General features: G+C 37.9%; 1 protein-coding gene across 2 annotated transcripts in view; it reads right to left on the minus strand.

Moving 5' to 3' along the window:
• The window catches only part of DAPK1 (death associated protein kinase 1), a 391,735-nt gene that overhangs the window by 138,052 nt on the left and 236,770 nt on the right, over positions 1–16,913 (minus strand). For both annotated transcript variants that reach the window (XM_029617004.1, XM_029616996.1), the window contains exons 10-11: positions 15,526–15,615; positions 13,474–13,566 (exon numbers count right to left, since the gene is read on the minus strand). In XM_029617004.1, the coding sequence (XP_029472864.1) occupies positions 13,474–13,566; positions 15,526–15,615 (183 nt within the window). The remainder of the gene's footprint in view (positions 1–13,473; positions 13,567–15,525; positions 15,616–16,913) is intronic.

The raw sequence follows: 16,913 nt of genomic DNA on the forward strand, positions 1-16,913 counted from the left end.
TTTCCATTTAATTCTACTCTGTTTCCTGTCTTTTAGCCAGTTTGTAATACACAACAGGACATTGCCACCTATCCCAAGACTTTTTACTTTTCCTAGAAGTCTCATGAGGAACTTTGTCAAACGCCTTCTGAAAATCCAGTTATACTACATCTACCAGTTCACCTTTATTTACATGTTTATTAACTCCTTCAAAAAAGTGAAGCAGATTTGCGAGGCAAGACTTGACTTGGGTAAAGCCATGCTGACTTTGTTCCATTAAACCATATCTTTCTATATGTTCTGTGATTTTGATATTTAGATCACTTTCCACTATTTTTCCTGGCACTGAAGTCAGGCTAACCGGTCTGTAGTTTCCCGGATCGCCCCTGGAGCCCTTTTTAAATATGGGGGTTACATTAGCCACCCTCCAGTCTTCAGGTACAATGGATGATTTTAATGATAGGTTACAAATTTTTACTAATAGGTCTGAAATTTCATTTTTGAGTTCCTTCAGAACCCTGGGGTGTATACCATCCGGTCCAGGTGATTTACTACTCTTCAGTTTGTCAATTAGGCCTCCCACATCTTCTAGGTTGACCGTGATTTGGTTCAGTCTATCTGAATCATTACTCATGAAAACCTTCTCCAGTACGGGTACCTCCCCAACATCCTCTTCAGTAAACATTGAAGCAAAAAAAGCATTTAATCTTTCCGCGATTATCTTCTCTAATTTACCCTTTAACCCCTTGAGCATCTAACTGTCCAACTGACTCCCTCACAGGCTTTCTGCTTCAGATACATTTAGAAAAGTTTTTACTGTGAGTTTTTGCCTCTACGGCCAACTTCTTTTCAAATTTTCTTAGCCTGTCTTATCAATGTCTTACATTTAACTTGCCAACGTTTATGCATTATCCTATTTTCTTCTGTTGGATCCTTCTTCCAATTTTTGAATGAAGATCTTTTAGCTAAAATAGCTTCTTTTCACCTCCCTTTTTAATCATGCCGGTGATCGTTTTGCCTTCTTTCCACCTTTCTTAATGTGTGGAATACATCTGGTCATTAATGTGTCTCTACACTTCTTCCCTAGATTATGGAAATCTTTCTATACTGCAAGGATACCATTTCTAGCAAGGTCATTGGTCCTCAGATGTAAGATAACACTGATGTCTGAGTGTCTACTTTCTTCTATAAGTAGAATGACTATCTAATTTGTATTTCTACTGGCTGAGGATCCTGGAAGGCATTTAACTGTGTCCCATCAAAATTATTTCCTCTGATGACAGTTTCTTCCAGCAGAAGTATTTGATCTAGGGGTGGTAGATATGGAGGAATGTCTGGTGGTAGTTCCAGAAAATTTAGGTGATAACCTTTGTGACCTCTCTTCAGAAACCATGGATCATTGAATGTGAAATGCTGCAGCCTTCCCCTTGCTGGAAGAGTCTTCAAAATGGTCATGATAGTCAAAACAGAAGACCAGATATTTGTATGAACTGTTGGATAGCTCTCTGAGTTCTCTTGCTGGGACAAGATCTTTTTTTTTTTTTTTTTTTTGCTGCTGTTTTAACTGTTGTATCTGGTCTTTGCCTGTAATAGGGGTAAGGCAGATATTTTCTGCAGAAGTAGCAATAGTGAAACCAATATTCAACTGTTATTTGGCTGAACAAATTAGCTGAATAAACAGCTAATCTGGCTGATATATTCGGTTGTGTGGCTATGCTTCTGAATATGCTCGGCCATCTTATAGTTAGCTGGATAAGTTTAGGAGGCCAACTTTTTAAAAATTTTCTATTTACCATTTTACAAGTACACAAGCAAGCAAAGCAACTTGTACAGTAAATAGAGATAAAAAATAAGAAAACAAAATTAGTACCAAAAGAAAAAACAAGTCACTCATGCAATAAATTGTTTTCTCTTTATCAAGCCCTCAAAAAGGAACCAGAATCGGGTCGGATTTCAGTTCCGATTCACATCTCTATTAGATATTTATAACAAAATGCAAAATTCACATTAGATATTTATAACAAAATACATATGAAGTAGATACAGTAGAATACTGAGTGACATTACAGATTAGAGGGTGCAAGGTGAGAAGGGAACCTGGGTAGAGATAAGCTTGGCATATATAACGTAGATACTGGGTGTGACATTAACAGAATATAAAGGTAGAGAGAATAAGTAGGGGAAAAACAGAAGAGCTATATTTAAACCGAATAACAGCAGTGTGCCATAGCCACCCCGTACAGTTGAATAAATATAAATAAAATACTGGCAAATAAGCATAATGATAGCAGGATAAGTGTAGGGACAGCTATTTGGCTAACAGGGACATTCATCAAAATGCATTATTGCATTAACACATGCATTAATGCCATAATGCATACGATAACTGTAGTGCATGGCACAAATGCACATTTTTGGAAGGGGTGGGATCAGGGAGGAGTTTGGGCAGGATTTATGAAAATGAGGGGCAGTATCACACTTGCAGTAGCATGCATTATGCTATTGCATGATTTTAACGCTGGAAATAACTACATTTTTTTTTTCTTGGTGGTAAGTTGTGCAAAATGCCCGAAATGGTCGTAACGCAATTTGTGAAAAATTTCTGGGCTTGGGAAGGGAGAAGGAGAAGAGCGAGAGCATGAGAATATCTGTCCTAGAACGTTTCCATCCTGCCCCTTACTTATCCAATTGTTTAGGTAGATCAACAGTTAGCCAGCTAAGAGGCAGCTACTGAGCACAGCGAAATAGACAGCTCAACTTAGCCAGTTAAGTGACAATATCAATCTCAGCGTTTTCTGAAAGATTGTTTAATTTTTTATGTGAAGATTGCAAACTGCAGCATCTATGGAACAAGTGGAGCAATGATCTTTAATCATATCTATAGCTTCTTTTACTTTGTCACCAAAATATATTCTCTCCTTCCCATGGGACAACAGCTAACCTGTTCAAGCATTTATTTATTTATTTACAATTTTAATATACCGATGTTCATTTCAAAAAGATATCACATCAGTTTACAATAAGGTACAATAGGTAATTCACTATCCCCTAAAAGGGCTTACAATCTAAAATTTTTGTACCTGAGGCTAAGAGATTACAAAAATAAAATCATCAAAATCAAAGTTCTTAACAATTAAGCAAAAGGTATAACAAGGAGCATATTAAACAAATAAGCATATCTTCTTTTAGACATGATATTTTTAGTCATGTGAGTCTTCTGGACCCTATTGCTATTGACCTGGATAATGAATCATAGGTATCATAGATCAACAATTACATGTTCTATACCCTCTTTTGCATCATTAATATACAGTGTAAATCTTGCATGCTCAGAGCTGTTATGTAATTTTTGCAAAATACTGTACAAATATTGAATAGTTTGAAATTAGTGTGCTGAAATCCTCAACTGTAGCATTGCTGATTAAACATCTTTTTACCTGCAGTAGCCAATAATTTAGCATCTTTTCCAGGTGTAATAATGGAATGCGTTTTGGTTGTCTTTATTTTAAGGCTGCTCCCAAAACCATGGAGTCATGAGGGAAATGAATTTTCTTCTGCTCTGGACATTGCTCAACTTTATATCTTACATCTATTTTCTTATCTGCTGGCAGCATGTTGAGAGGTTCTTGCCAGGCTTTTGACTGAAGGTTTTGAGGGGGCTGCATGCATGGGAACAGCCATTACTTCTTTAGGTGGTTGTATAAATTTCAGCATTCCAGAAAATTCCTCCTTGGAAGATTTTTCTTCCTCCAAGTTAAATGGTATTAAACCCACCATGTTTAGAATAAAAGCTGGGCAAGACATGTTATCTAGTATAGTACTTGGTCCCAGTGATGGTCCAGATGGTAAACCTACAGAATCTTCAAGGAACTGGATGGAATGAGTTTCAAATGATAAATGATTCTTCATCAGAATCCAAGATTAATACTGAAGCTGCTCTGGAAGATGGCTTTATCCCTTAATGCCAAACTATGAGGTTTCTTCTCGTGTGTTTAGAGAGGTTTTTGAGAAGGAGAAATCAGTGACAGATTGTAGTTTAGTTGAACACCTTTCCAGAATAAGTTCCATTATTAGTGATGGAAGTGGAGCAGATGGGATCTTTATCATGCAATTTTGAATAAAACCTAACCACATTTTTTTTTTTTTTTATTATTAAGGCAGGACTTTCTGGCATTGTTGCATCACAGACTTATCTGATTGTGATACCAAAACTGGTGATGTGGATATTTAAAATGATTCTCTGTGCTGAAGAATTGCATTAGTGCTGAAACATGTCTGCACCTTAAACATTTGTGCTAAAGTGGATGGTGCAGCTAACTACTGCCTCAAGGATCTTCGGCGCTGACCTGTCTGTATCAGATGTGGATGGTACCTTTGTTTTCAGCACAGAGGGGATTTGGCATAGCGTGTCTTGATGTTGCTCATCCCAATGGAGATCTCTTCCTATCTTTCTTATATTCCACATGGGAGCCCAGTGAATTGTTACTATAGCATTTAGGAGATTAACTTTTCCTTTTTAAGTACCAGTATATCTAAGCTTCTCTCCTCGTCAGAAGACTACATTTGATATTTTAACTTAAGCTCTCTATATGAGTGATCTTAGGACATTTTTCAATATTTAGAACAATTAGCTGTATCATGTGTGAAGCCCAGACAGCAAAGACAGATCACGCAGATAAATGCTGGACATCTTATGCCTGCATTTAGAACAGCGTTTGAAAGGTCTTTACTTGATCTGGAGCTTTTCTTCAACGTTGCTATTTCAGGTAAGAACTTTTTTTTTGAGGAGGCTCAAATGAAAAACAACAAAACTAAATTAAAACAAAAATGCCAAGGAAAAAAGTGAAAGTGTGAAAAATACATCAGCTGAGAGAGAGCAAAAAGTGTTATTTTCCCTTTGATGGAAGAAAGAGGACTGAAGAGTTCACATGGGAACATCCATGCATACTCAAAAAGACTTCTAGGTCTTTCTGAGCTCTGGAGTGTGTGTTCCATATAGCACCAAAGGGTGTCATAGCCACTTGTGTGGCTAGATTTGTCCTGCATGTCCACCAAGAAAAGTTACTGATTTGCCTTGCAAATCTGGGGACAATTCAAAGATTCCATTGAACTCAAGCTTGGCTGAATTAAATTTCAAATTCATCTCTAGCCAGACGGCCCCAAAGACTTAACCAATTAACAGACGTGGTAGGCATCTGTTATACACATTACACAAAATGTTCAATTTGTATGAATCCAAGCAGGTCTAAAAAACAGTTATCTACAACTATAGTGTAAAACAACAAATTATAATGCAAAGATGGAATCTAGGATAAATTATGCCAATAGGCCTAAAACCTTCAGCAAAGCTTAATGTATCTTACTTGTTAAACAGCACAGAGATGTTTGTTTACTAACTTACTCATCTAAGTCCTCGAGAACGTTCTAAGCTCAGGATTATGGTATTTGCACAAGTATGTTCCATAAATATAGTTGCTATGGCTGAGTTGGCATCATAGGATACTCGCCATTTTGGAGCGAATAGATATATTACTGAGACAAAATGGAGGAATAAGCTGCTATGCTCTTGGTTTGTGGGAAGCTTGGTGAGAGCTAAGCAGCTGAACAGCTATTTAGGTTACGTAGTCACCATCTCAACAGATCAGAAAATATGGACTGATGAGATGTGGGAATGGAGGAAAAGGAAGGAAGAAATCACTGATGTAAAAAGTGCCGTAAAAGATACTTGTATTACATGGAGCAATTACTGAGCAGATCATCTGTCAGGGTACTTGTTTCTTATCTATACAAGAATGCTAGATTTCAGCATACAACAAATATATTCTAAATTCGGCAGAGAAACTAATGGTATTGCTGGGAATGGTTTGGGACAGGATACTGGTCACAAGGAACTGAGGTATTGTTTTATATAGGAGTGAAAATGTGTTTGAATTAATACAGCTTTTTCATTTTTCTATAGTGGCAACATGCGTTTAATTAACAGCCACGATATGAACTGATGAATTGCAGCCATTATACAGTTGAACGCAGTGGATTTAGAAAGTGGCAATATGCATTTTAATTAGCAGCCTCAACATGAACTGTTGAATCACACCAGTATATTTTTGAGCACCATGGATCTTAACTGCATTTTTGTGAAGAGATAAGAGCAAGGTGCTGTGGGATTCTATTAATGGGAAGCATGTTAAGCCGTTTGTGCTAGTGAAATGAAGCTATCATGAATTTCCATCATGGGTATTTTAATGTGCAAGATGTGTTACACTAACAGCAGTTTTGACACATTTGGAAATCTATACAGGCTTATAACAGCCTAACAAGATCTTAATTCCCTCATTTCATACCAACTAAAAGGAAACTTTTTTTTTTAGGAATATGGCTCCCCTGATGAAGCTTTTAATTAGGTGAAACAAGGCCTTTGTTGGGTCTAATGTTTGAAACATTTTAACTGGATTTTGAGTAAAAAAATTCTTATAAATTGGGTTTTTTTCATGCAAATTTGTTTGCTTGTGCACTATAGACTTGCTACTTCTGATTAGAAATTATTTCCTATGGTGAATGTGAAGTACTGATGATTAAAGTCTAAGGGCTAGGGTTAAGGCTTTTTGCATGGATTTTGGTATATAAGCGGTATTCATGGGTAGTGTGAATGAGTAAGTTTTATGAATAACTCGCTGTTGTCACTTATGTTTATGCTTATTTTATATCTGATTCATCAATTTGGTTACAATATCAATAAAGCTAGCATTACAAGAAATATTAAGGAGGCATACATTTAGCTGGTTTCTAGGAAAATTAAAGAGGTCTTTAAAAGGGCATCTTTTTCTGCTGTTAAACTGGAATTGGAAGTGATGCTACGGATAGGAAGAGATCGGCACAAATACAGAAGGCAATAGGGCAGCAAGGAGCAGTACTATAACCATAATATATTGTGTATCCGCATGATGCTTCTATTCCAGCCATCCTTGCTGGTATAAAAAAACTCATAAATCCAACCAAAAAAGCCAAGCAAAAGTGAAACAGCAATGTAAATAAGGCAAAATAAAACCTTCACTGATTTATTCAAGTATTATTCATACAATGAAAGCTGAAGCATCCTACAAAAAGCAGGAAAGCACCTCAGAAGGGGAGTATACAAATACTGTAAAAAAAAACAAACAAAACAAACAAAAAAAACCCCAGAGCATACATAGAACAATCACAGGTCAAATAAACCTCCCAATCATTTTATTATAACACAAAACATTTGTTTTGGCTGAAGCAATTGGTTCCTGGGACGGTTAAATTAACGTTTCAAGTTTTCATTATTATAATCATCCAATTGTAAATAAGTGAATAATGTGGAATCATCATGTGAGCTTGAGTGAGTGCCTTTATAATACTGCACATATCTGGGCTTCTTTTAAAAAGAAATTTGTGATTGAGAGCAGTTTTGCTTTTGGGATTGGCTGAAGATTTAATGCTGTAAGTATGCTGCATGATTACATACATACATACATTATATTAATGGGTTTTTTTGTTTTTGTTTAGGTTAAGCCCTAAAGCAGCTACAAGTGAAATGTTAGCTGTCAACATGCAATTGTTTCTATAGCCATAGTAAGCCGATCGTTTTGGGAGCTGTGTTCTATGCATATGATCAAGAAGATTTTTCTCAAGGTAAGTGTTTTAATTTAAACAAACATTTTTAAAAATATTTTGTTTTTCAATAAAATGATTGGGAGATTTTTTTTGACCTATGATTTTAATTCTATGTATGCTCTGTTTTTACAGTATTTGCAAACTCACTTTCTGAGGTCTCATCCTCATTTTCATAGGAAGCTTCAGTTTTCATTGCATATTTGAATATATCAAAGGTTTTGTTTTGTCTTATAAAAATACTCAAACCTACCTCTATATCAAGATCACATACAGACAAGCTAATTACAGCAATTTCTGGGCAGTTTCTTCCTTCACACAACCATGGCTTGCTAACAGAGAGGAGTGTGCTATAAAGACCTATTTTCAGTATTTCCCCTTTTTCTTGCCCACACCCATGTCATCAACAAATCAATATTGTGGAAGCTGCAATATATACTTAAGAATGCTATGTTTATCATAGAGGACTTCTTCCAAAAGAAGCTGATCCATTGTTCTTCTCTAATATCCAGTTATATTTGTGAGTACTTTAATTTTAGCAAGACCACAAGTAATATATTGGGGCCAACATAAAATTATGCCTCATTTTATGGCCCACTATTTTAGTGCATGCAAGATGGTTCTAACGTGCAAACTGAATATTGTACAGGCCCTATTATATTTGCATTGTCATTTTTCCTAAAACGTTGATAGTCTTCACTCACATTCCTCTAGTTCATGGTTTTCTTGGACACCATGCAATATTCTTTTAGGAAACGGCTTTTCAAACACTTCAGGGCTTAAATGAATTTTTTGCCTTTTGCTATTCTACCCCGTCCCCCATCATCAATAATCTGACAAACAGAATTCCAAGATACCTGATCACATGGACAACTAAAATTTCATTCCTGGCACCCGCTGCCAGGCCCATATTAAAGGTATGGCCACTGCTCTAGCCTACAGAGGTTGGGAGACATAGGTGAAAAAGAAAACATGTTGGAGGAAGGAGGACTATGGTAAAAAGGAAAGGATGGATGAGGAAAGACGCAAAGGACAGGAGACAAAAAAAACCTCACAGCACAAAGGGAAAACCTTAAAAAAATAAAGGAAAAAAGGGAAAAAATATAAGTAGTAAAATGAAGGAAAAATGTTTCCCATCTCTTATTTCCCTCCTCCTGTTTTCATATTTACTTATGCAAAGAGGTCTATGGTCCCTTCACTAAGGTCTATGCAGCTCCCAGTAGAGAACATATTGAGCGCAACAGAGTAGCAAATGCATTAAACCACTTTCCTCTGGGAATGGCCACAATGGTGCAGGTCAGGGGCCTGGTGAGAGAAGCCAGAGAATATTCTGGTCAGAAGGGTAGGAATCGGGGAAACAGGGGCAGCAAAGCCTCTTGTCTCTGAGTAAGGGGTTGGAGTTGAATGTGAAAGAAGTCCAGTCTCGTCTATGAAGGAGTTTGGGAAGGGAGAAAACCCTGCTTCTGTCCCCCCTGCTCCAGAGTTCTATATAGTGATTCTAGAGGGCCTGCGGGGGGTGCTTCTGACACTTTGCTATAAAGGAACAGTTTCTGACAAATTCATCCGTGCAGATCGAGAATATCCCCGGCTCTGAGGGAGTAGAACTCTCTCCCTGGGTTTGCCTTTCTATATGGGGAAGATGACCCTGTTCAGAGTTGTGGTTGAATAAAAAAAAGATCTACGCAGGACCGGTGAGGAGTGAGTGTTAAGTGCCTGTCCAGAAATAACTAAGTGTAGAAAGGAGAAAGGAGAAGGGAGAGAAGAATTGCCCATTCAGTGCTCTGATCCAGGACAGAAGGAGGGTGGAATGGATGAGAGAGTCAAGCTTTGGAAAAATCAGGTACTAAAAAGGGTCCTTGGGAGGTAGGGAGCCCGGCATCTATACAAAGGAACCTTAAACCCCAGAAAAAGGAGTAAGGGGATCCCCTTACTAAATCTCAGTATCTGTTTGCAGATTCTACATGCTTGAAGACTATACAACTGCAACATTTCTATTTGAACTGTTTCAGTAAAAGATGTTAAAATACTAGAACACTATATCTCACGTCAAATGTGTCCTTGATGACATACCAGTAAAAGATGCCTTGAGCCCTGAAGGTAAGCCTTCCCCCAAGAGGGTTTTATTTATTTATTTATTTTTAACTTTTATATACCGAAGTTCCTGTATAGAATACATATCACACCGGTTTACATAAGAACTGAACTATCGCCTAGGGTGAGTACAAAGAACATGAGATACAAACAACATTATTATAGTGTGAACAAGAACCTAGCGCTAGGCATATACATGGTGGGAGAGTTACAACGGAGGTAAAGAGCATAATACATATAAGAACGAAAAGCCAAAAGGTTCATAAATATAAAGGATACTTAAGGGCTTACTGTGTGAGCAATAGGCTTAAAGGTCTATGTACATGAATTTAAGTCGAGGAAAGAGGTTACCACGGGAGGCAAGAGAGTAATGCATTTGAGCAAGAGTAATTTAAGGCTCTGGCTCAATGGGTAAATAGGGAGCTAAAGGATGCGGGGGGAAAGGTCACTGAAGGTGGGATGACTTGGGGGCGGACAGCTAGTGGGTTTTCAGGCCTCCAGCTAAAAGATTTACCGGGGAGGGGAAGGGGTACCTACACAAATTTAATCTGTGCTCAAATTATAATTAAGCACCATTTATAGGAGGAAAGAAAAAAAGATCACTATGTGCCTGTGTAACATGTGACAGGACAGTGTGACACTAGGACAAAGCCAAGCAAATATAGAAACATAGACATAGAAATGACGGCAGAAAAAGACCAATTGGCCCATCCAGTCTGCCCAGCAAGCTCCCACACTTATTTTCCCATACTTATCTGTTTCACTGACCACCAAGTTCAGGGCCCTTGTCAGTAACTGTTTGATTCAAATTTCCTGCCATTGATGCAGAGAGTAATGTTGGAGTTGCATCAAAGGTGAGCATAAGGCTTAATGGTTAAGGGTAGTAACCGCCGCATCAAGCAAGTTACCCCGATGCTTGCTTACCCAGACTGCACAGATCCATGCCTTGTTGGATGTTGTCTGAATATAAATCCTTTTTTCCACATTTCTCCCTGCTGCAGAAGTAGAGAGCAACGCTGTATACGCATTCAAAGTGATGTATCAGGCTAGTAATCGCTACCCCCATGCTTATTTGTTTACCCAGACTGTGTAGTTCAGTCCTTGTTGGCTGTTGTCTGAAAAACAACTTCCTGCAACATTCTTACAAGTGATACTGCATGACAGCCTGATCCATGCTTAGGCACAAAAAAACCCTTTAGTATTCATTTTGAATCTTTCCCCCCAAATCCACAGTAATTACAACATTGAGCAACTGTGTAAAACAGCCTAGGTACAGCAAGCTTGATAATTTTTAAAAGTATTTTATTACCATATATTGGGCAAAGAACTCAACTAAAAGCTTGTGGAAGTCCAATTCACCTCTTGTTTCTGGTATGCACAGTCTAGTAAGTTTCAGTAAACATACACCAGGGAGGCAGAATGCCATTAGTAAAACCCCACTGCAATCACACACCTCTATGAATGACTCCTCCTCCTAGACCACTGTGGCTCTCAGCAATAATGGGGCAGAATCTGATGAACATGCCATGGGATTATGGAGGGAGAAGCAAAAGAAAAACTGGAAGGAGAGAGAGAGACACTGGCTGAGCCAACAAGAGCATCTTCATGCAAGAGTGTTTTCCTTACAGGTATGGATGCTGAAGAACAGGTAGAAACCCATCTTCTCCACCATGACAACCCAGTTTTATGCTAGATCAATGCTTAAGGTACAGTGGAATAAATGTGTGCCTCTGGTACGTTACAGGGTGGGGGAGAGGAAGCGCTTACTTGGTGAACCTGGCCGGTAGTGCACAGGTCCATATGTGTACACCAACAGCAAACCGCACAAGGGTCCTGTCACAGTCTGTAAAAATCACATTACTGCAACTCCAGAGTCTCAGCTGTACGTGGTCACAAGCTGATCAGTGCATAAAACTACCCCACAGGCAGATTAATGGAAAAGCCAGTCACGCGTGATGAAGACGAGCCATAATTTGAATTCCTTCCGACAGCTGCGATGTAGAAAAATCTACCTAAAGCCGCCCCCCCCCCCCCTTTTTTTTGTGTCAGTTTCAGTTCTGCCTTCTGAACACAATCAATCACTGAAACTGGCTTACATACAGGGCAATGTTTGCTTTGAATTATTTTGGTTAAAGAAGATTGCCTGTAAAACAATTTCTCCCCTGGCCATATCAGCAGCATTTCCTTCATGTGGTTATACTGATACAGCCAATATCACTCACTGCCCACTTCAGTAATATGAGGAGGGACAGCAAGGAAAATGACATCTTTCCACTTAAGGAAACAGAAGTAGTAACCCAGCCACTCATCTTCAGAGGCAGGAAATTTTACTGGTAGGACAACTTGCACGTGTGGTGCCCAAGTCATACATAAAGTGGTTAAAACAAAGGAAAGGCAAAGGATAATATTAAGAAAAATAAAAAGTATTAAAAGCACAATAAAGAAAACAGCGGCACTCTGATAATGAACAGTATTGTCCCCGATCAGACAACATTGCTGGCTTGGTGGCAGAATATGACATTCTCCACTTATAGCTGTTTCTCTGATGATTGTACAGTTTTTCCCATTCATTCTTTCAGGGAGAAGTCTCATTTTCTCTTTCTGTTTTGGGAAAAGTGAATCTCTAATATCTGTTTTCTGCATAGTACAGGAGGAATTACATTTGTTTCTATTTTTTCCAGAGTTGCACTGCTTGCAGAGCCTGGTTTCTTGTAGTTTCTAGTTAAGTGCTTTTGCACATTTCTAATTTGTGATTACTTATTCTGTATTTAGTGAGGATCTCTGTGCTGTGTATGTGTGTGTGACTTAGAAGGATTCTCCTACTATGCAGGGATCTATAGCCATCCAGCTCGTTTTGTTTTCCAATCTGCACTTTTCAACAGGAGATGTACTGGTGTTCTAGGACCCCTTGCAGTGATGCCTTTTCATAGGAAGGATTTTGCTGTGGATCTTCGATGTTAATGCTGTTTTGGAGTAGATCTGCTACAGTGGGTTCCGAGAGAGCTTTTTGCAGGGTTTTGTGTTGCATCACAAATTGCCTAGTAGTGGAGGTTGTGTTGCTGTGACTGACATGACATCAGAATTTAAATATTTTTTCACATATGGTGAATAGTAAGGGTAACAGGATCCAGCTTACAATGTTTGTTTCTTCCCTCCCCCCACGGCTCCTGGAAAAATAGGCTAGTGGAGATGCACAATGTAAGCATATAGGATATAAGTCCTAAAGGTCCTAACACACATGCTGCAGATAAACTGACTTCAAAAAAATTTTTTTTTTAATCACCACATCTTGTTCCACAAAATTGACTCATTTAATAACTATCAGCCAATTTCATAAATCAATGACTCTTCAGTGTATTAATGCAATTAAAATGTACTTTCTGAAAAACAATCTTATGTAAGGATATGTATCCCATGTGTAACATCCCAAGCCCAATATCTGACATACAATTTGTTTATGCAAACCTTCTATTCAACCTATTGCCTCCAATACCTTGTATTAATTTTCCATGAACTGGATCATTTTGTCACATGGATGAACTATGCAGATAGGTCTGTACACATTTATTGTAATTTGAAATGGTTTTTCAATTCTAAACATTCTCAAGAAGGGTTTGTCATCTCAAAAGCTAATATACATCTCTGGATAATTCTAATTTTGATCCAATAAAAGGCATGGAAACATACAAAGAATCCAGCTTTGTCCAAGACCAATAATAGCCTCTAGAACTCAGACTCTCAAAGAAAAGAAAAATAAATGCAACTGCTTACCAGGGTATCATCGCTCCTGGCCACGCTCATGTTACTTCTGGATAAGAAGGACCTTGATAGTCTTTGGCACAGGGATATTAAACGTACTGATTGCTTTAAAAGAAAGAAAAAGTAATATTTTCAAAAGGCACTAAAAAATAAGGCAGCTTATAAAAGAAACCTTTCATGCAATTACACACAACAAAGGCTGCAATCAATGTCTGATCTTGGAAAGAGGACATAAAAAAAAATCTAAACTTCTGTTTTGGAATATTTTTTGTGTGGCATCAGGAATCATTTGACATACAAAACAAAATAACTTTTCACTCTGGAAGGCCAAGCTTCAAAGCCTTAAAATGACAAAACCCATCTGTATTAAACGAATTAAAAAAAACCCCAACACTATTGACCAATTAAGTTTGAAAGCACAGCTACAGCTTCCAGAGATGACGTAGTTGCCTAACCCTTTACAAAGGAAACTTCTACAGTATCGCTTAGGTCCAAACAAGATATAAAATCTCATTTGGCAGTAGCTTTTATTGACATCATCCATGAGTATTAGCATTTCTAATGCCTTTTTAGTATCACTTTCACAGACATCTAAAACATGCCATACTAGGTCAGACCAAGGGTCCATCAAGCCCAGCATCCTGTCTCCAACAGTGGCCAAACCAGGCCATAAGAACCTGGCAAGTACCCAAAAACTAAGTCTATTCCATGCTACTGTTGCTAGTAATAGCAGTAGCTATTTTCTAAGTCAACTTAATTAATAGCAGGTAATGGACTTCTCCTCCAAGAACTTATCCAATCCTTTTTTAAACACAGCTATACTAACTGCACTAACCACATCCTCTGGCAACAAATTCCAGAGTTTAATTGTACGTTGAGTGAAAGAGAACTTTCTCTGATTAGTTTTAAATGTGCCACATGCTAACTTCATGGAGTGCCCCCTAGTCTTTCTATTATCCGAAAGAGTAAATAACCGATTCACATCTACCCGTTCTAGACCTCTCATGATTTTAAACACCTCTATCATATCCCCCCTCAGTCGTCTCTTCTCCAAGCTGAACAGCCCTAACCTCTTTAGTCTTTCCTCATAGGGGAGCTGTTCCATTCCCCTTATCATTTTGGTTGCCCTTCTCTGTACCTTCTCCATCGCAATTATATCTTTTTTGAGATGCGGGGACCAGAATTGTACACAGTATTCAAGGTGCAGTCTCACCATGGAGCGATACAGAGGCATTATGACATTTTCTGTTTTATTAACCATTCCCTTCCTAATAATTCCCAACATTCTATTTGCTTTTTTGACTGCCGCAGCACACTGAACCGATGATTTCAATGTGTTATCCACTATGATGCCTAGATCTCTTTCTTGGGTAGTAGCACCTAATATGGAACCTAAAATTGTGTAATTATAGCATGGGTTATTTTTCCCCATATGCATCACCATGCACTTATCCACATTATATTTCATCTGTCATTTCGGTGCCAAATTTTCCAGTTAGTATTAATGTTTTTTTATAAACAGGCTGAATTATAAGACATTTTGAATCTAAAACAAAACATTTTTAAATTAAATATTTTCTAAGGAGAATAAACACACTCCAGACTGCAGTCATGAAGATAGGTACAAAACTATTCTGGTGTGCTGGAAGTCTTTACCACTTTCAAGGCATGTGGGAATACTCCCTATTTAATGCCTGGCCACGTTATTGGCCTCACTACACTCACAATTCTGTTTCTCCTTACCACTTGACAGGTTGCTTTATTTGCAAGTTCAACCACTATCCCAAGTGCAAATGAACAAAATAAAAATAAAACCTAGATTGGTAGGTGAAACGGATAAGTCCATAAAAGTCAGACTACTTCCTTCCAAGCTTCATGTGTTGCCTGTGCATGCTGGAATACATTTTGAAAGGACTAGCTGCCATCTTTTCAGGAACAGAAACATACACTAGTTTGAAAATATATTTTTTTTTTTAGGCCAGTGAAAACATATCTGATGTTGATCTCAAAAAGCCAATGCCATGACTGTAAATGTGATTTCTATTACATCTGACAATGTCTTACTTTCCACTTTCGGCGTGCAGCAAATTTCTTGAATTTTTCCATATTTACTGCAGAAGCTTTTCTGCTGAGTGCCTGCTGTGTGTCTTTAGGCTAAAATGAAAAGCAAAAAAAAGTTTCTAAACATGTCAAACTGATTACTGCTTTCACCGTACGACTTTTGTAAGAATTCCAATTACTGTCTAATTCAGCTCACAGCTTAACCTGCATTCAACAGGAAAGTAAAATAGGTACATTTTTACACTTTACAATACAAATTGTAATATGTTTTTGGATGCAAAATAACTAGAAAGTAAAAAAAAAAAAATATATATATAAGCTTTAGAAATAGCTCAGGAAAATTTTCATTTTATGTTTTTACTCTGCACCAATACTTCAATCTGCAGTGGTGCAGGGAAAGTGAATACAAGGCACTTCATACGCTGAGAAACTATGTTAAGTTTCCACTAACGTAACAAAGACTAAAGACCTATTATAGGAATGCAGTTATTTAAACCATCAAGACCTGCAAATTCATACAAGCAGAAGTGACACTAAATGTGAAATGGTTTCCTATAAGCGATACTATAAAAAGTAAATGTAGCTCTGTGAAAGATCAGATTGTTTGCAAAAGCAGACATGTTTATACTCAAGATTTAATAGTTTAATTCAGAAAACCCCCTATCAGTTAAGATTGAAAGTAACAGAATACTAGCTCTACAAGTTAGGAAATTCCATACAAGACTAGCAGTCACAAACTTGGTTAAATATATAGATGGGAAAGAAACATTTTAAGCCTGTAAGTTGCTACCCAGGCATTTGGAAGGGTAACCTCAAAGGAGGTCATTTTCAAAAGGTTTTACATGCATTGATGGACTGCGTGTGTACATGGGCTTTTCAAAATTGCTACGGCACACTCTGCTTCTACATGCACAACTCCTTTGAAAATTCACTCCCATATGTTTAACCTCGTTTTCCATGCAATACATTTTCATATTACTTATAGTACCCTAAGGGGGTGGGGGTGGGGTCATTCATCAAATTGCGTTAGGGCCCTAATGCCTGCAAAAAGGTCCTAACGCCCGCAATAACGCCCTAATGCATGCGATAAATAACACTGCGACATGCGTATGCAAATTTTACAAATTTAGTCAAATAAGAGGAGCTTGGGTGGAGTTTATGAAAACGAGGAGTTCTTAACATTGCATGTGATAGCGTAATGCAAACTATCACGGGATTAACACCGGAAATAACACCTTTTTTTCCTGGCGTTATGCCCAAAACAGGATTTGTGATAATTATCACAAATCCCGTTTCGGAGAGGGATGCTTGATGCCCTCTCTACCTAGTTGCTATCAGGCTAGGTTGAGAGTACAAATGTACAAATCAAATGTTTATGTAACTTTCATCAC

This window comes from Rhinatrema bivittatum, chromosome 1 (assembly GCF_901001135.1).
Source record: "Rhinatrema bivittatum chromosome 1, aRhiBiv1.1, whole genome shotgun sequence".
Classification (NCBI taxonomy): domain Eukaryota; kingdom Metazoa; phylum Chordata; class Amphibia; order Gymnophiona; family Rhinatrematidae; genus Rhinatrema; species Rhinatrema bivittatum.